Source organism: Argiope bruennichi, chromosome 9 (assembly GCF_947563725.1).
Source record: "Argiope bruennichi chromosome 9, qqArgBrue1.1, whole genome shotgun sequence".
Classification (NCBI taxonomy): domain Eukaryota; kingdom Metazoa; phylum Arthropoda; class Arachnida; order Araneae; family Araneidae; genus Argiope; species Argiope bruennichi.
In genome coordinates, this window is record NC_079159.1 from 1,873,158 (window position 1) to 1,894,186 (window position 21,029).

Consider the following 21,029-nt stretch of genomic DNA (forward strand, 5'->3'; position numbering starts at 1 on the left):
CGTTTGGAATAGCTGCACAAGTTTTCATTTCGATTTATGCTCATTACATGTTTTCTTTTTTGCCTATATAAATAGTATAATTAAAAATTCGAAGGATGAGCTACATTTATTGTGCGTTTCTTCATTTTTGTAATATAAAGTAATAAAATGTTGTAAGTGAATATGTACCAAGTATTTTTTCACGCTGCCATCTGGTGAATAAAACTAGAATTTATCTTCGTTTTCAAAATAATGCTTTCTTTCGAGTCAATCATTTTTCAATACTATTGTAATAGCAAATATACTTTTTTTGAGATTTAAAAAATAATTTAAGCACTGAAGTTTGATCGAAACACATTTTGAACCATGCGAATTCTAACCTTTTTTCTAAGATGATTATATAAAAATTTGTGGAAAATTTTTCATATTTATAAAGAATTTAATTTTTAAATCTGTAAGAACAAATTTTTTATTAAAAATGATTATCTAACCATTTTCGGAAACATATTCTTCTTCTTATTATTATTGTTGCTGCTGCTGTTTCAAATGGTCTATCACAAGAGTGTCAAACTTCAATACTAGCGCTGAACAAAAATGGAACGTCTAGGTTTATGCAACCCACAAAAAAAGAAATATTGTAATTTTTATTGATTAAAATATCTCAAAAGTATAGTATTAAAATGAACAACAACAAAAATAACTAGTAAAATCGAAGCTTTTCCTTATTGTGATTCCTGACTTCTCTCGTGAGGGAACTTCAGTAAGATATGCAAGACCTGCTGTGTACGTGTACGGGGACAGCGAACATCATTTTGAAAGCTATGGCATACTCTTTGTGTGGTGCGAAACTTTAAACAAAGGATTTTGCACCAGCTCTGGGGTCGTTTTCATCATCTGAACGTGATTTATTTTTAAGAAGTTCGTCTCTAAATAACCTTTTTTGCCTCAAATCAGGATGTTAATATAACTAAACTAGATATGACAGTCCCTTACTACTACAATCTTTCCTATTTCGAAAGACGAATATCAGCAAATCTCTATCTGAAAAGGAACAAATAATTGCTCGCAAAGTTCTCTCAAATTTGGAAATATTTTCCTTTGACAAATTTCATTTTCAAACTTTATTGACAAAAAGGAGCTTTAATTTCAAGTATCTAAATTTGTTTGAATTTTTTCTTATAGTCTGAGAAGCATTGGATCTCAATTATTTCAAATTTCATTGGTCTAGGCTCTGATTGAGTAACAATGGAGACTATCGGAGAAGATGACTCACTTCCAAGAATTTAAAAACCTTTAAGCATCTCTTCTGTTAGTTTAAAAATTAATATTTGCATGCGATTTTTTGGTTGGTAATTCCTAGAATTGAGCCTGAAAATCAAGTTTGTTTCAGAAGAGTTGTTTTCAACCGATTGAAACCAAAATTCCTTTCTCTGGATGGATTTCGCGCGAAATTGGACGGAAATCTATAAATTTTGTATAAAGGTAACGTATCCAATTTTATCAGTTTGGCTGAAAGTGTTTTAGAGTTAATATTTGTCATAGGCAGAGATAGACAGACAGACATGAAGCCCGAACACATGTTTTTTCATTTCTGAGGTCTGAAATGTGGAAGTTGATCAAAATCTCGAGTTCGAATTTTCTGATGTTTACATCACTTTCTCTGCGATTCGTATACGAGAAAGTGACGAGGAAAAGGCAGTAGAAACATTTCAATTCAGAATCAATTTCCATGTCCATTTCCTTATTTTTTAAAACATTTGAATTTACTGTACCATATTTTTTTTATTTTGTATTATACTAATCTTGAATACAATGAAATCTATCTTCTTAATAAAATTACTGAATCAACTTAATAAAATTACTTACTGTTTTATAGAACTTATTTTATAAATGATTAAATTTTTTTTTATTATAATTATTATTTTTTTTGTTTATATTTTATTAAAATGTTAATTTTTTTACTTTATAATTATTATTTATTAAGAATGTTAAATCATTAAAATAAATATTTATTTCCTTTTTACTTTAAAATTTAGTGACACATTTAAATATCGCACCTTATTTTTAGATACGAGTTTTGCTTCTTTTGAATCTTTGAGTAGATTAAATTTTGAATATAATCCTTTTGATTTCGAATTGGACCAATTCCGTTTCATTCCTAATGGTTTTATGGGGAGAAAGCACATTTTAAAACTAATTTTAGGAAAAAATTAATTTGTTTTTCATGTGTTTTTTATTTTTATTACTTCATTTTATATGATATTATTTAAATAAAGGAATTTCCCTTTGATTGACAAATGGTATATTGAGCCATAGCAAAGGGAAAAAACACTTAAAAAGAAAAAGAATTAGTATATTCTTTTTAATTTCAATTTTATTAAAATTGCTTTAAAGTTTGTTTTATATAATTTTTAAGACAATATTTTAAGATAAAAAGAGGAAAAGAGTTATACATTATTTTTAGAATAAATTACATTTATTTAGAAATGTTTAGAATATTTTAGAATAAAATATTTAGAAATTTAGAAATATTTTAGAATAAAAAAAAATACCAATTTCATATTCTTTTCATAGATTTCGTAGAATATGCCTGAAATTCGCATCATTGGAACCCAGTGCTGTATTCAAATTACAGCAGCTGACAAGTTATGCAATCATTTCTAGAAATATTATATTTATTTCTTGTATACTCAGTCATACTCGTGCACTTTCAATAAATAGTTATTTTCGAAACAGCTTGAATAAAGCATTCCACATATTTGCTGTACAAGCGAAAATATTCTATATCAGTTTCATTACTTTCACATAATACCTCGACACATTTCGTTTAGTCGCATTTTTGAAACCGTAATGACGATGACCCATTTTACTTATGCATTATTTATCTGCATGATATATGGTATGTTGAATATTTTGTTTACAATTCTTATGCTGAATATAATGCAGAACAATAATTTATCGTTTTGATTTTATCAAATAGGTGAAATGCTTAAATTTTGATTTTAACAATAAGGTATCTGAGGGTGATATCACAGTAATTACGATGGCAACTAGGCGGTTGTCTCAAAGTTAATTTAAATTTTTACCCAAAAGATATCTACGATCTTGAAAAGGAAGATAAGATGGTTCATCAGAACTCAGCATAGCTAAATAGCATTCGCTGCAGATGAAAAAATATATATCCCTTCCACAGCGATCTTTCAACTTTCACCTTGCCAGTTTATATTTTTTCGTGGAGTTATTGAATTGAATATATGTAACATATTACTGAATCTGATAGGAATGTTAATGCATCTTTGATTTCAGGCCAGAATATTCCTGATTTGAAATCTGATTTCGCTCCGATTCGTATAAGTATATTTGGTGTACACTAAATCTCTGGAGCCTGAATGTCCCCTGTTGCGGCGCGTAAGAGGGACAAGGATTGCCATTTCAGGCTCTGTCTTCGTCGTCTACCCGCTGCTTAGAATTACGTGGGCTATCCCAGATAGTCCTAAAATTGCTCCAAAACGAAATGCTAATGAAATATACTATAATAAAATATATATTCAGTGTTAATGTACGCATTTCTTCAAGCTAGAAAAAACCCCATTTTTTAAAAAAAATCTGTATGCCAGTTCAAAATCCTCTTCTTCAACTTTTTTTTTCTTTATTTTCCCACTTGTGTATTTTTCTCTTTTATTTTATCCTTTCTTCTTGTTTTCATTATTTATAAATTATGTTATCATTTTGTTTTTCCTTTGCATCTTTATCAGGAGGGTAAACTAGAAATTTTTTAACTGTTTTTTTAATTTATTTATTTAGAAACTGTTAGACTCTTTTATAAGTGCATCTTCAGAAGGAGAAGTGATTTTTTTTAGATGCATGATAATAATTAAAGCAGAAAGTCAAAATACGCGAATCAAATATAAATGAAGAGAAGTCTCGCAAGTTTTTTCTGTTACAACTTGACCCATTGCATGGTTTCAGACATTTTTGTTGATTAATCAAAAAGATTGCGATTGAGAAAAAATTATAACAGTTTTTAAAACTTAACATATAGACAAACGTAATAAGTAAAAAAATATTTTTAAAGACAGTAAATTAACTTATCTTAAATCAAAATTTGCAAAATATTTTTTACTCCATTTGCTAGTTAAAATTTGACAAGTGTTTACAACTTTTAACTGTCCGTTTCAACTGGCCATTGACTATGCTGACATAAAAGAGCGAATCATAAAAATCATATTTAGCAAAACCTTTTGATTAAAAATGAACCAAAACACATCACAACGTGCGTTGTTACAACATATTCCTGTTACAATGAACTCTGAGTTCCCGTACTTATTTTACCGCTTCTCGTTTTGCGTTTAGACTATGATTTCAAACATTTTAACAGTACTTACCGTTTTATTTTACTTTTTATTTATTATTTTATTTTGAATTTTTTTTTCATTTGCATTCGATATTGTTTCAAAAATTTAAAAAAAAATACATATAAACAAGTTTTTATCATAAAAATAATTAAGTTTCCGCCTTTCTTTCTTTCTTTCTTTTCTTTTTTTTTCCTTTCCTTTTTTCCTTTTCTTTTTCTTTTCTTTGAAAGTCTAAATGATTGTTTTCTTATTTAATTGTTATAAAAAATAATATTAATCTTAAAAAATAAGAAATTGACCCAAATACCTTTGCTGGCCAAATTATTTATAAAAAAAATGTATGGCCAAATTTTAAACTTGGAAATGTATATAAAAGTGGTAGCAAAATTTCTTTTCAAAACTTAAAGAGATAGATAACACTTATAACCATTTCTTTCTGTTTTTTTTTTTTTAATATTGGCCCTACTGACACAATTTTAATTTAGATTAAAAATAGCTAAATGATCCTCAAGTTTTTTCATGCTTCCTCTTAATCATAAATTAGGATCATCAATCCAATTTCTAGTTATCAACATAAATTCAATACACATTTGTTTTTATTTTCGTGAAAAATATTTAAAACTGCAGATAATGTTTAACTTTTTAAAGCATACTGGTTTATTTCTTGAACCACATCATGTATCAAAGTATTTAATACATGGTGGTTTAATTTTTAAACCATTTAATAATGGAAATATATATTTAAAGCTTAAAAATATACTTTCTCCATTAAATAATTTAAAAACTGCACTATAATGCATTCATTAATTTGAAATCATTGATTCAGAAATTAAAACACCATGCCTGAAAGTGTCAAAACAAATTAAAATATGTGGCCATAGCTTTCACTTCATTCTTTTAAATTTCCTGCCGATAAATTGAAAATAGTGGCAAATATCAAAATTGAGCACTAATTATAGCTATAAAACATATTTAAAATTTCTTTTCCCTGCTAAAATACTGTCACGTAGGTGCTTTAGTATAGAACTGAATGGCACGCACAAGAGGTAGAGATAAACCAATTCATTAACTGAAATCTGAACTGAGAATACAGTAACTGACAAATCTTCTGCTTTTATACAAGCAGAGAAAGTTCCAGAATACTCTTCTGGAGACAGTAAGAAAAGTCCAGAACACTTGTCTGGTAAACTAAAGAAACGTCCAGTATCTTCTGGAACATAAAATAAAGGAAAACATAAAATCGAGGAATTAAGTATTTACATATACTATGAATCGCATTGTCTCTAGCGGGATTCAAACTGACGGTCTCTTTATTATGAGACCAGTGCCATGACATTCGGCCATGGAGATTCGCCTGTATTTCTTCAATGTGGCAATACGAACTGTTTTCAATTCAATTTTGAGGTGCAATGATAAGAATGAAGAATACATTTCAATAAAGTACAGGATTTTCATAAAATTTTTCTCTTGTTACAGAAATAATAATAATAAAAAAATTACAACAGAACACTTAAATATCATATAAAATGTTTACGACGGAATAGCCGTGTTCTCAAAATTTCTTAATTCAGCAGATTATGAAACTCGTGCAGAAATAATTTTTTTACATTCGATTGTTACCAAAAATAAAAAGAAAGGGTTCTATATGTTCTTTAATTGAAATCGTTGGACTGTCACCGTTCGACGCCAATTTTGAGGTTACTTAAAACACAAAGTATTCGCAGTAACAGTTGAAGATTTTGATACATTTAAAGTTAGGATCACAGATACTTTGTATAGCGTGTCAGGATTGGACAATCTGTGACAAGAATCGGAATAGCGCATTGTCCTTATTCAAGCCATCTATGTTGCATACATGAAATTGAATGACATAAGTGATTTTATTAAAATCTTTATGAGCGTCGTTACGACATATCGGAAAAAAGATGTCAAATTACAGGTTCTTTTTAATCAAGTCAATATTTTGTGACTGCATTGCACATCTCACTTTAACCAGCTGGGCTAAAATGTTATTTATTATTGCAGTTTTTATGTAAAGCTCAAATGCCATTCTTTGTCCAACTAGATGGTTAAAGAAACCAGTCCAAAGAAACGTGTATGATTATATGTGTGTATATATATATATATATATATATATATATATATATATATATATATAATCCTGATTTTCTTCATTTTTATCTTAATTTAACCCATATTTACTTATTTCTAAAATGTTCTCGTATTTCCTAATCTAGTTCCAACTATTTTATTTAATTAATGCTATAGGAGTTACGTAAAAAGGCTTAAATCAGCGGTTCCCACACTCCAAGTGAAGGGATAAAAATCTGTCAAGCTAACCGAATTCTTTTAAAAGATACCTATAATTACCTTACCTAAATAGACATGTGTAAAGAAATCCCTATCAGAATCTCACAGCGGGGATAAATATTTTCTCTCTCATTTACTCTTGTGTCGCGCTGTAGATTGACGTACCTTGGAGCTGCTTGCTTATACATAAATTAGCCAACAGAATTTTTCATTACTATATGACGAAATTAGATAAAAAACTCTCCAGATTGATAAGATAGAATAGAATAGATACTCCTCATTCAACTTCCGTTACTCCAAAGTATCTTTTGGAACGTGCTATTTTTTCTGGTGACCCATGCTTTCCTGTTAAAACTTGTGCCTTTTAGCATACCATTTGTTTGTTTAACTTGCTCCTACTAAACACTTTTACACAATATTTTTATCCTTAACATATTGTGGGATAGGATTAACATGTTGTGGGATACGAGCCAACATATTGTTGGCTCGTATCCCACACATACGAAAATGTATCGCTGTATAATTCAGTGAGGACTCTATAGTCCGGAAATTCTCTGTAATTCGGTAGGTCTCGTGTATCAGATTAGAGAGTACTGTATGTGAAAGAATGCTGAAAGCAAAATAAGACAGAATATGGCAGAAGTTTTGCTGTGCTCTATGGAAGAGAAAATAGAAAATAAATTTTTCAAATAAAATGTCTATTAATTGATTGCTGTTAATGCTCATAAAATGAAATTGATTCATGCAACCTACAGAACTAATTTATTAAACTTAGAGAATGATATTCTTAATCCTCTAACTCTCTCACACAAAATAATCCAAAATAGCTCCTCCCCACCCCCAATAATCCAATTTTAGAATTTGAGATTGAAATGCTAAACTATAATCGGATTTGAAATTCTAAAATTATTATTTAAACAGGAAAAAAAAAACTCCTCAAAACTGGCAATTTTTATTAAACCTGTGATTTTTTTAATGTTGTTTTTCCATACTTGAAAGGACTGTTCGAAGCTGAATCCAGCTGTCCACTGAATGAGAGAGAAGTGGAATGCATCAACTTCTGCAACACTTGTGGATTGGATAGTGCATGTCCCGATATTTGCGTCCGGGGGTGTGACTGCAATCCAGGATTCCTAAGAAATATACTAGGGAAATGTGTCCCGAGGCACCTGTGCAAACCGCCTCAAGGGGAACAAAGTAAGAAAATCTTTTTATGCATATAAAGCGCTGACGAATGCGGAACAGAAAACGCTCCCATTACATATTGTCGAATGGTAATGAGTTGAATGTAAACAAATCCTCATGCAAACGGTCGAGATTGCCTCATCGCAGGCAAGATGAAAATCTGAAACACATCATTTTTCTGCACACAAAACATGAAGAAACATTCTGAGGAAAGAGTTTGGATGCATTCTGTTCTCTTTCAATCGGTTTTTCTAATATTAAATTTGGCCATCTTAAGTGTTTCTCAGGCTTTTACACAATATTTTTGTCGCTTTGCCGTAAAAAAAATATTTTCAGGTAGTACTTATGGAATATCTTCGTAACACGAAGGTGGATAATTTTAGACAACCGAAGTGAGCATCGATATCAAAAATCTTTCAAATGAAATGAAAGCCAGATAAAACTGCCTGAACGTATTTAATTCAACACTTCGTTAATCAGAGAGACTGAAAAATGTTATTATAAATGTACCTATGTATAAATGTATATACCCTATTCCCTCAGAGGAAAGCGAATATAAAAGAAATCAAGAAATAAGCTTCAAACAAAGTTTAAGCGAGTATAAAAATAGGCTTAACCATTAAACAGATGAATAATCATTATGATTTACTTATAGAAATGGATGACGAAATATTCAAAAACTATTATCTCGAAAAAAAAAAGCATTACAATACACTCCCGAGTATCCGGTCTAATGAGACGGAAGGATGTCCGGATACAAAAAAAAAAGCTGGATAGGCCGGAGATCTGTGAATTCTTCTGCCCATCAGCACAAAGTTCTTATACCAAAACCTACTATTGCAATACTTATTTTCTCATTTCGTATTGAGTACTAAGCCCTCCATTTATCTCAATGTGAACGCAGCCGTGGTCCAGTGAATCATAGAAGCAGTTGCCGGTAACGTGTCGAATTAAAATAGAAAACTCTGTACTGGTAGTTTATATATGTTTATATGCTGCACAGCACGTTTCAAGAATTTATTAGAGAAAGTTAAAAATAAAAGTACGTTAAAGGATGTTCATAATTATTTAACATAAAATTATGTAATGCCCAACTTAAATATAAAAAACATAAACAAAACATTAATGTAAATCGTAGGCCTGGTTTTTAAGAAAATTAGTTCAAACTAATTTTTTTTTCACTGATAAATGATTACACAGATATTAAAATGCGATGCTAAGAGTCCTTAATAGGTGACTTAATATATGCCTTGCCTTCCTCATTTAAATTCGATAAAAGAAAACTGGGTCGGATAGTGCAAAAGCCCGATAGTCGCGAACCAGATACTCGGAAGTGTATTATATTTTAAAACCCCGAAAAATAATTTTTTAATGACATTAATTTCATTTCTGTACAGTTTTCTTTTCGATAAGTTTTTAACTGTCGTGTTCACGTGCACTGGGACACCTAAGAGAATAAATCTCTTGCAACATATGGTGGAAATATAAACATTTTATGTAAAGATTGTAAATTGGATTTTGTCCGTCTAACTCAAAAAGTTTTTGAGTTATCGTGTTCACATACAGACAAACATAATTTCAAAAATATTTTTGGACTCGGAAAAGTATAAAACTTAGAGATTCGTCAAAATTTCAAGTTCAAATTACTTAGCGATTTCAATATTTTCTTTTTGTATACTTCTGTACTTTATACTTAGCATACGGAATGGTAAAAAGTTAGAACAGTGATTCTCAACCTGTGGGGCGCCCCCCCTAGGGGCCCGCGAGTACACTAGAGGGGGGCGCGAGAATATCGAAGAGATTATTTCAAAAAATTGATTAATTAACTGAAAGGAAAGCACACATACACATAGAAAACAAAATACATTTCGACATATTTAATAACTTATTAAAGTAAAACAATTTACTAAATCAAAACTTACTTAATAAAAGCATACTAAATTAAAAACAAATTTAATAATTATTAGTGACTTCCTTGGGCCTGTCTTGCAGAGCATAGTTTTTCTAAGGAAGGCTTAATATTAGAAATAACCACTCTCAGTTCTGTTTCTATATTTAGCCGAGATCTATATTTTGTCTCCACAAAGCCACAGCAGAAAAATCAGTTTCACAAAGGTAGGATGTTGAAAATGGTAATAGAGTGCAAAATGCCCCGGTTTTTAGTGCAGAAAAATCATCCTCTACTCCTGCCCAAAATTCAAATAGTGATTTATTGCTAAATCGTTTTTTAGTTTCGCATTCTACTTGTCGTGAAGTCTATGCATTTTGTTTCCTCATCAATTGAGAGTCCTTCGGGAGTCTTATGAAATGGATCCCTAACCCTCTCGTTACTTGCTATCAGTTTGTCGTCAGCAAGAAAATATTTTTTTAAATTCTTCGCCAGGATATCTAAATGATTTTCAATGGTTACAAAAACAACTTTTACGTGTTCTTCTTCAGCCTTGTAAGTTTTAGTACAATCATCCACATTTGCAAACATTGTTAGGTTTTTTTGCTATAAATTTCTGCTTCACAATTCCAGATTTCTACAAAAATCATTAACTTTATCTCTCGTATCGAACATATGTATAATTGCTTCTTGGAGTTGAAGATTCAAGTTATTTAATTTCTCGAATATATCGACCAAGTAGCTCAATTTCATCACAAATAAACCATCGCGAAAATTCTCGGCCTCCGGTCTGTTTTCTTCTTCTAGGAAAATGGTAATCTCTTCTCTTAATTCATAAACACGTTGCCAAAAATTTCCCACATGATAACTATCTTGCCTCGCAATAAAATAATTACGCTGAATGTACCGAACTCATATTTTTACAAAGTGCGGAAAAGATTCTCGATTTCAGGGGTCTCATTTTTAGATAATTTACTATGCTTACAACCGTAGTTAATACAAAATTCAGACCAAGACCAATTTCTTTCAAAGCCAAAGCTTCTCTGTGGATCATGCAATGTGTTCAGACGCACAGAGGTGATTTTTGTTTTACAAGTATTTGTATACTTTGGAATCTTCTGGACATTGAACGAGCACCATCGATGCATATTCCGACGCAATTTGTCCATTCTATGTTTGCCTCGTTCATAAAATCATTTAAAATAGCAAATTATACGACCGCTGTTGTTTTGATTTTTATTGGTTTGCAGAAAGGTAGTTCTTCTACTACTGACATATTATCGCAAAATCGAACATAGGCAATTAAATGAGCATCTTTATTACTATCTGCTGTTATTACTATCTGCTACTTACTTCATCAAGCTGTATTGAAAATAATTTGAAACGTAACTTCGAGAAAAGCTGACACTGTACATCATCAACTATATGACCAATTCGATGAGGAACAGTATCATTTGAAAGATATATGGACTGCAATTTTTTTGAAAAATTATTTCCAAACATAGTTTCTACAATCTCGTTCTGGAAAAATATCTTCACCAATGGTGTGAGGTTGGTTTTTTTACATCTGACTATTTTCTACGAAACTTTGTAAGATGCAATTAAAGCTCTTTTATTCACAGACAAAGTTTCTTTAAAAAATGATTTTTGCTTTTTATATGATTTTAATTTTAATTCGGAAAATTCTGTGGGTTTGTGGACGTACTCACTATGAAGCGTTTCCAAATATCGTTTATTAGGTTTCATGCTGTCTGCGGCCATCATTTTTGAGCAAATGATACACGGGGGCTTTTCTTCTTCATTTACTTCAGTACTGATAAACCCAAAATTTAAGTATTCTTGAGAATATTTTCTTGATTTTATTTTCGGAGCCACGCTCGTTTGTGTACTTGTTGATGCTTGACAATCGTCTAATGCTAGCTTACTTCCGCTTAAAAATTTATCCATGAGTCTGCATAAATCTGCTGCCGTGAATATTTAATATGTTGAATTGCAATTAATACGAAAACATTTATAACGTACCCATTCACGATAGATTCGATAGCGATAGACGGATCGACTTGAATGAGACTAGCTGGAATTGAAATTTGCGTTATCGAACATTTTCCTTCTTCCTATGAGAAAACATTTGCTCTAAGCATGCTCGAGACGGCATAGGTCGTGTGGATTCCCTTCCACAAATATTACTTATTTCTTTCTCTTTTGTTTAGTCATGCTTCTGTTTTATTTCTTTTATTATTCGAAAAAATGTATTCCTAGTTTCTAAATTTAGCTCACCCCGTCTAAGTTAACTTTCATTAAAGAATTTTTCTATGCAAAAAATAAATAAATAAATAAAGAAAAGAAAGAAAAAATGAAATAAATTTCGCAAATTTCGAAAATTAATCGCAAATTTCAAGTTATCATGTGAGAACATTATTAATTTTTAAGTGATTATTTGTCTTAATTAAGCCATTAACCAGTTTAAACCGACTTGAAACCATCAGGAGACTTCTCTATCGGTCTCTACCCCCCCTTCTTTCTCTCTCTCTCTCTCTCTCTATATCTATATATATATATATATATATATATATACATAACAAACGGTTTAATTTAGAGTAAAAATAAAGAAAAATCAACGAAAAACTTTTAAATTGAAAAGTTTCAGAAGAGTTTTAAATAAACATATCAGAATTTTGCCTAAAAAATTGAGAATACACTAACGAAATTTTTGCAATATCACGCATAGAAACAAAGTGTCACTATTAAATTGCATGTCTTTTGGCTCTTATAATGGTCTCTAAATTTCATGGTATCGATTCGACCAATTTTTGGTGGCATTTGAAGATATTTTACCCTATTCTTCTGCAACACTTGTTTTAAATAGGTTCTGTTTCTAATTTTGTGTTTTTGAACCAATTTTTAGAATAGCCCACGAGTATTCAATGGCATTGATGTCGAGGTACTCTGGTGATGTGTGTAACTGCTGTTTTCAATGAAAAAAACACACACACCATATTTTGACTTTACGTATATTCTGTTTGGAGTCGTTGTCCTGCTGAAAAATGGAATTTTCATCTAAACCCAAATTTTTAACACTTTCCTTTAGATTGCTGCGACCATATGGTTCATCCAACTTGTTGCAGAAACTTTTCAAATCATAGGCAGAAGTGTAAGTACTGAAACTGTGCGAAATGCCATTAGACAAGCTGGATATAAAAGTTGCATTGTTTGAGAGAAACAGTTCATCAGCTTGCAAATTCAGAAAAAGCATTTGAAGTTTTCAAAAACTCATCAATTGAAGACCAATAATCTTTGGAAGAAAGCTATATTTAAACTATATTTATCCTATTATAGCTATATTTATCCTACAGTTAAACATGATGGTGACTCCGTCATGATTTGAGGTTGCATGGCTTATTCCGGGGTAGAAAATTTAATTTTTATAGATGGCATTATAAACGATAGGGTTTACTTGGATATACTTCGTAGAAATATAATGAAAAGTGCTAAAAATTTGAGTTTAGATGGAAATTTCAGTTTTCAGTTGGACAACGACCCAAACAGAATGCACATAACGTCAAAATATGGTGTCTATTTCATTATAAACAGCAGTTACACACACAACCACGTTACCCCGACATCAATACCATTCAATATCTGTGGGCCACACTCGAAGCAGTGATTCAAAAACACAAAATTAGAAACAAAACCCATTTAAAACAAGTGGTGCAAGAAGAATGGGATAAAATATTTTCAGATACCATCAAAAATTGGTCTAATTGGTACCAAGATATTTAGAGGCCATTATAAAAGCCAAAAGACCTGCAACTAAATACTGACACGTTCTTTCTATACGAGATATTACAAGAATTTCATTGGTATATTCTCAATTTTTTGAGGCAAAATTCTGCGTATGTATCTGAACTTTTCAAAATTGTGCATATTTCTGAAACTTTTGAATTCAGAAGATTTTCATTGATTTTTCTTTATTTTTACTCTAAATTAAACCATTTGTTACGAGTAAAAATAAAAACATATTTGCACTTCCCGGCAATGTATTATTTACATTGAAAGTCGGATTTATCAAGTAAAAGTAAGGTGTACTCTGAATTTTTTCAGTGACTGTATATATATATATATATATATATATATATATATATATATATATATATATATATATATATATATATATATATATATATATATATATATATATATATATATATATATATACTATATATAATGATAATTTTTTTAAACTTTCATTTTCAATTTTTTTAGCTGGCAAAAAAAGTTTTGGAGCTCGACCGATTTTGAGATGAAGAAAACCCATCGTTTTTCTAAATATCGACGCACGCGTAGTCTGATAGTCTTGTGATTGTTTCAAACCGGTTTAAACTGGTTAATGACTTAAATTAATTAAGAATTCAGAGAAGCCATAAGAATTCAGAGAAGCCAAATGTGACAAATTTCTGCATTATTTTCTAATAACCTCATTTTAATTAGTTGAAATTATCCCTGAACCAACAATCTTCATCGATTAAACAAACAATATTTTAACTTGTTTGGTTTATTTAAAAAAAAAATTGCGCGAGTTAGGCAATAATACTGTGATTTCCAAGGGAAATACTACAACAGCAGACGATAGATAATTCAAAAGCTATACAGTGAAAGCCGATTCCAAAATAAAACTACATTAGCAGACGATACATGATGCAAAAACTATACTGTGAAAGCCGACTCTAAAATAAAACTACATTAGTAGACAATAGATATTTCAAAAGCTATACTGTGAAAGCCGATACCAAAATAAAACTACATTAACAGACGATACATAATGGAAAAACTATACTGTGAAAGCCGCCTTCAAAATAAAAATAAAAGGATAATTTGTTGCCTTCGCATTTTGAGGCTTCAACAATTTGTTGTCTTCAAATTGCATCAAAAACCTCAAGCCAAAACAACATCATGTTTTCACATGATAATAAAGAAAATTAAGTCTAATTTCTTAATAGGACGTGCAATCATATTCTATATTTTAAACAAAAGTTGCAAAGGATAATTTTTTTATCCTATTTTTTTACTGTATGTATCAGAAATTAAAACTAGTTTATCTTTTTTATGTCAGTTATTTTCTTTAAAATAAAACTGCAGATGTCTTTTTCATTCCGAGACAAAGCACTGAAATTTTTGAATTTTAATTAATGACATAAATTTTTTTTTTTTGGCATTTTGACCAACAGAGAATGAGCAATGATCGTCATATGAATGGCCAAACAACTTTTTGCTCTTTGACTGTCGTGGAAATCATCTCCTTGTTTAACTTATTTTATGTAATTCAATTCTCAACAAAGATTAGGCTTTGTCTTTGTTATGGAACTATGACTTTCCATATTTCCAAAAAAGTATAAAAAGAAAAACATCTTGAAAGATAATAAAATGATTTAGCATAAACAAGACTTAATGCAACAATGGAACTTTTCGTAGTTTTTTTTTAACGTTCATTGAAATAATTTTTATTCCAATCATTGTAATCAATTTTATTTTAATGATTCTCTCTGTATTTCAGAATTGAATTCAGAAGAATGTTTCGGTTTCAAAGCCCAATCATTAATTTAATTATCCTTTTCTTTTCTTTTTTACCCTTTTCCTTTTACATCATCATATTATCATTCAGATGATGGGGGTAAAATGGCCCTCAACTGATCATTCATTCATTATCTGAACCGAATCTAAGAATACGCATTTAGACATGAAAGTTCAATTGCTGTTCTATTAATGCAATGTTTCGTCGTTACAGATCTTATTGCCGTATGTAATTTTGAAAAATTATAAAAGAATGATAATTATAATTCAAGCCCCTGAAAATATAAATAATATTTCGAAAATTTGTACAAGAAATTTATAACATTTTGTATGACTGATGTTAAGGATTATGTCTGCTGTTAACTACAACATGGGTTGTAATTATGAAAGGTATCGAAGGAAATTATAAGAGAAAATAAATATAAATTTATGTTACATGCTTTGATTAATCTTCTCTCAGTTCTTTCTTATAAACACACCAGGTCAATACTATAAAACCAGAATTGATTAGTTCTATCAATTTTATGAAAAAGGTTGAATGTTTTAGCTTTAAACAGTTGATAACCATTATAACAGATACTTTAAATTAAGAATAATAGGGTTGAATCAGATACACACATGAGTTTGTTTAAATTAAAAATAATGGCACACATCCCTTGTAGTCCCCAAGTATCAGTTGGACGCTTAGAATATCAATTGTAAACCTTATAGTGGTTTTCCTCAGTTTAAGGGTTATAATTTTTTCTTAAATTCGTATTCATTTTCAGGTGCTTTACGGAGTATAGAAAAAGGTTGTAATGTTGTTAATTTATGTTTTTTTTTTTTTTTTTTTTTTTTTTTTTTTTTCATTTTCATTCCTAAGGTCTTCGTTGTCCATCGAATGAGCACTTCGCACCTTGTTCAGCACACTGTCAAAGAAACTGTGGCAACCTCAATAAGTCGGTGGCCTGTCCTTTTGTCTGTGTTCCTGGGTGCGTCTGCGACAGCGGATTCGTCCGGGGACCCAATACCAAATGCATAAAAAAGGAGAACTGCCATGGTTCGAAAAATAAAATTTCAATTGCAAGTATGGAAGAAATTCGAAGAATGAGAGGATTTTAATAGAAATTTTAAATATTAGATTGCAGATAAAGGGTTTTGCAATTAGGAACAAATATTTTATTAAAATAATTATAACTATTGTTTCAATGAATAAGAATAGAAGATGATTATAAAATTATTGTCTATTTCGTGCATCAACAGATTTAAAACCACATTATACCATATTGCAACAATGTATATCCTTTATAAATCCTAAAATTAGTACATTTCTTTGCAACTATTTTCAATTATCTGTTCATTTTCTCCAGCTCTATTTGTAGACTGAAACTCTCCAGTCAACTTGATGTCGAAACCTAATACAGCAAAATTGATTTTATAAAAAAATTATTCAATCAGCGAATTGAAACAGAACGCATCTCAAATTTGACATGTTCAGATACGATGTGTGGTTTCATCGTTGAACACATTAACAATCCGCATTATATCATTAAACATTGCAGGCTGCATTGGAGAGTCCAAACTTCTAGATCAGAGAAAATTTAAGTACAATCAACAACTTTTTCAACTTGTATAATAAAGTTTTTTAAATATAACTCCTTACTTATTATCTTTATTTGTGTGAATGAGTTAAACATGATCGCATTTATAAGTTTTGTAGGATCTCTGCGATTACAGACAAACTCTCACAATGTGTTTCGACTTTTATACCATTAAAACGTTTCTCTAGATTCCTGATGATCAACTTGGAGAGGTAAAAACTGAAGCCTGTTCAGGCTTCATTCTACTCTTACAGAAACAGGAAACGAATCTTTTTACTTCAGTGTTCAGCATTTTTCAGAATTATTTGTAAAAAGAATGTAATATACCAAAATGCATTGAAACTTTATAATCACCTTGTATAGAAATTGAAATGATTTCGACTGAGATATGTCGGATTCTAACACTTGAAAAACAATATAAAATTACAAAAAGTCAGTATTTTAAAACTCTTGACTTAGAATGGGAGTATTTTAAAATAAATGCTTTTCAATACAATATGATATTTGTACAAAATCAGTTTTAATTATCTAACACAGATTCAGGTTCTTGAGAAGTTTCGGATAGGTTGCATGCTGATATGCAAGAACTGGTTTTGACTTTTAGACTGGAAAACGCCGCTTAACGACTTGTCCCCCTTTCTCCTACTGTCTTATATTGCTATCAATTTTAAGGATCGGTCATAAAAAAAGAAAAAAAAATCAATTTTAAATCTGTGTTAAGTGAGTCTGCTCTACTTTTCTAAAATGCACTTAATTGAATTTTTGAAAATAAAAAAAGGATTTTCTAATCGAATTGGTTAACCCTCCACTTTAACGATGTAAAAAAGGATATTGGGGACTCACATCATAACTTCGAACATAGTCAGATGATGGAATAAGGTAAACCATCTAACTCTCCTACCCGCCCTAAGGCACACGGATTTAAACCATAAAACTGAATGACCGGACCGCCGCAACAGCAATCGGTGGGAACTGTGGTTGAGTCCTAAGGGCCGCCACCGGCCACGGTACAACCCTCCCCGAAGGAAGTATGTCCCGTCATCGATGGGAGGAGCCAGATCCCCCACCTATTAGTGTACCCTCCAGGGTGGCGAGATCCAACCACCATGCCGGAAGCATCTCATCCTCATTTCGAGGTGCCCCCCCCCCCGAGGAACTGGAATAAGGTAAAGCTTTCCTTCGGCTTTCTGCTGTTTGAATTCCACCCAATACTAAGGCAGGTTCCCACAAATGGGTCTCAGTATCTTTGCAGCCTAGCAATCATTGCAATGCGTAGCAGAATTTTTACTAAAAATCTGCTAAAATGAAGGCCCCCGTTTAATAGGATTATTATATTTGAAAATCGATTGTTAAAATTATTTTCATGCTTTGTAGTAGTTATCGATGCGAGTAATCCTGCATATTAATAGAAAGAAACAAGTCCAGTTGCTGATATTCAACTGAGATCCATTGAAATAGATAGTGGCAGAGAAAAAAGATTATCATTTTCTTCCCATGTAGATTCATTTCGCTCATATACTTGAACTTGGCACCCTTGCATGACAGCATTGTAAGTAGTGGATCGGAATACATTTTTAAGGCCGCAGCAATTTATACAGTATGAAATACTTAAAATGAATGTTTTCAGTATTATCATTTCGTACGGTTAAAAAAAAAATAATGGGTACAAATATATTAACATTCACTCTTTATTTCGAGACAGCGAATGCAGATTGCCCGGCTGATGAAGAGATGAGCGAATGCCATGCTCACTGCCAAAGAAATTGCTCCAACTACAAAGATACTGTCCTGCTATGCTCAAAAGTCTGCGTCTCCGGTTGTGTCTGCAGAAAAGGGATGGTCAGAGGACCCGAAAACAACTGCATTTCGCCTCAAAAATGTTCATTCAAAAGATCTTCGGAAACGAGTCTATCCAACAGTGAGTTCATTCAAAATATTAAGCAAATAAATCTTAACCAGAAAGAGAAAATATTTTTTCGTTTCGAATTCTTGCGTTTGAACTATTGAATGTACAAAATTATTCGAAGTGTTCAGACAAGCATTCATTTTAAGATATGGAATTATAATACCAGCGTGAAAGTCGAGAGTTCGCGCCATTTCAAATAAATTGAATTGGATAACTGGTGCTGCAGTCGAAAGAGGATGCAATCGTCGGCAAATATTTGGGGCATGGATCAGCTAATGGAAACGAATGAACAACTGCGCATTAGTGAGAATTTTTAAGACTTGTAGCAGTTCTTCAAAAGGCCATTTTCTCCCTTCACTTTTTTCACCAGTCGGAATGGTTTTCCCAAAACTTTCACGCATATTTTCTAATAAAGATGTTATCCCAGAGAATGCCTTGTATGACTTAAGTCTACGATAGTTACGAAATATTAACCTTTGGCTTGAATGTAGCATTTTTACTGAATCTATCGTGTAATCATTGGAAAGTTTTTGGGTGACTGATTCCTATCATGCAATTAATAGCATCCGAAAACCAAATTTGTGTTTCAGACTCATTTTTTCAACCGATTGAAACCAAAATGTGATACAGAACTGCACTTGTAATCCCAAAATCTCACGTCAAATTTTTTATAGCTTAGTCAACGTTTTTGAATGATCACGTTTACATGTTTCTGAAAGTACGGATCGACAGACGGTCACGCACCCAGTTGGATTTAACTCGAAGTTTGTTAAGTCTCTACAGTACAGATGTTAAAAATGCGTACCGAATATTATCCATCTAGTTCTCTTCGTTTTGTAATTATCGGGTTTACTTATCTGAGCAGACAAACTCCCTCGGAACGGATTTTGCTCAAAACTTGATAGAAATCTACAAATTCAGTGTAAAGACCAAATTCCATACATCTAGCTCAAAGCGTGTTGAGTTATTTTTTAGAACAAAGAAGAAGAAGAATTCCGAAAATGTGTTTTTTTGAACTCAGGGTGGTCAAAAATGTGGAAATTCGTCAAAATCTCGTGTTCGATTTTTTTTTCTTTTGACGATTACGATACATTCTATACACTCCGTATACGACAAAGAAAAAATAGTTTTTTTCCCTTTGATTAAAAAGAATTACAAATTCTATATTACATTTTAAAGCACAATGTGCGACGCGTATTAAAATCGACATTTTTTTTTTTTTTTTTTTTTTTTTTTTTTTAGTTGAACAAGTGTTATGTCCACTTAAAGAACATTTCGACCCCTGTAGAGCGCACTGTCAGAAAAACTGCACCAATTGGATGAAACTTTTGCCCTGCATCCGGATTTGTGTTCCGGGTTGCGTGTGCGAAGAGGGACTCGTCAGGGGACCTGATGAAAAGTGCATCGATCCCAAGGAATGTTTTGAGACATATACAAAGGAGGATGCTTTAATAAAGTAGCAAAGAATACGTTAGAAAAATACGTTGTGTTGAACTCCTCGAAATGGGAGAGCAGTCATAGGATAACAAAGCCAAGTGTGCATCACTGATAATTGCTGAAATTTGGAGTACTGTGAAATTGCATCGCTCTCTTTCTCTCTGTCTGCCTCTCTCTCTATATATATATTATTAGTTTGTTATTTTGTTAATAAAATAATAAAACTATTTACGCAACGATTCAAACTGTTTTGCATCCAGCATTTGTATATTTATTTCATTTTAATCACCTTACATTATTTAACCAGCTGGAATTACTTTATGCTTCGTTTAAAGAATGTAACTCGCCTTGTGTTCTCTGCATCCTGCAATAACTTGTAAGCCTGATTTAGAAGCATTCAGTAAAATAAAATAAATATTTCTATTGATATAAAAAATAAGCTGTATGAGAAAAAAAATCTAGAAGAACTTTGGTAAAATAAAACCTTTAGTAAATACCAAATAAAGATAAATTTAGTAGAAATTACAAATATCCTCTAAAATACCAACTACATATATGAGAGAAATATAAAAGTTTCCTATCAGCGTTCACCTTATTACTTATGATTTTTTGAATTTATTTTTAATATTTTTTTTAACTAAACACCACATCTTATTGTGACATTTATTGTTTCCAAGCACACAAGAATGCAAATGTCTCTTAAGATTTTTATATGCGTTTAAATGATATTTGCGTTTTGAATTAATTGGTATTTTGACTACTTTATTATAAAGTTGAATATCGGAAATTATGAAATGCAGTTAGAGAGTCGGATACGTTAT

General features: G+C 31.1%; 1 protein-coding gene across 1 annotated transcript; it reads left to right on the forward strand.

Moving 5' to 3' along the window:
• The first annotated feature begins 2,815 nt into the window (after nucleotides 1–2,815).
• Nucleotides 2,816–20,231, forward strand: LOC129983921 (zonadhesin-like). Its single transcript, XM_056093632.1, has 5 exons — nucleotides 2,816–2,878; nucleotides 7,644–7,841; nucleotides 16,148–16,351; nucleotides 18,568–18,783; nucleotides 20,014–20,231. The coding sequence occupies exons 1-5, from the start codon at nucleotides 2,830–2,832 to the stop codon at nucleotides 20,229–20,231; spliced, it is 885 nt and encodes a 294-aa protein (XP_055949607.1). The 5' UTR covers nucleotides 2,816–2,829.
• The last annotated feature ends 798 nt before the right edge of the window (nucleotides 20,232–21,029 follow it).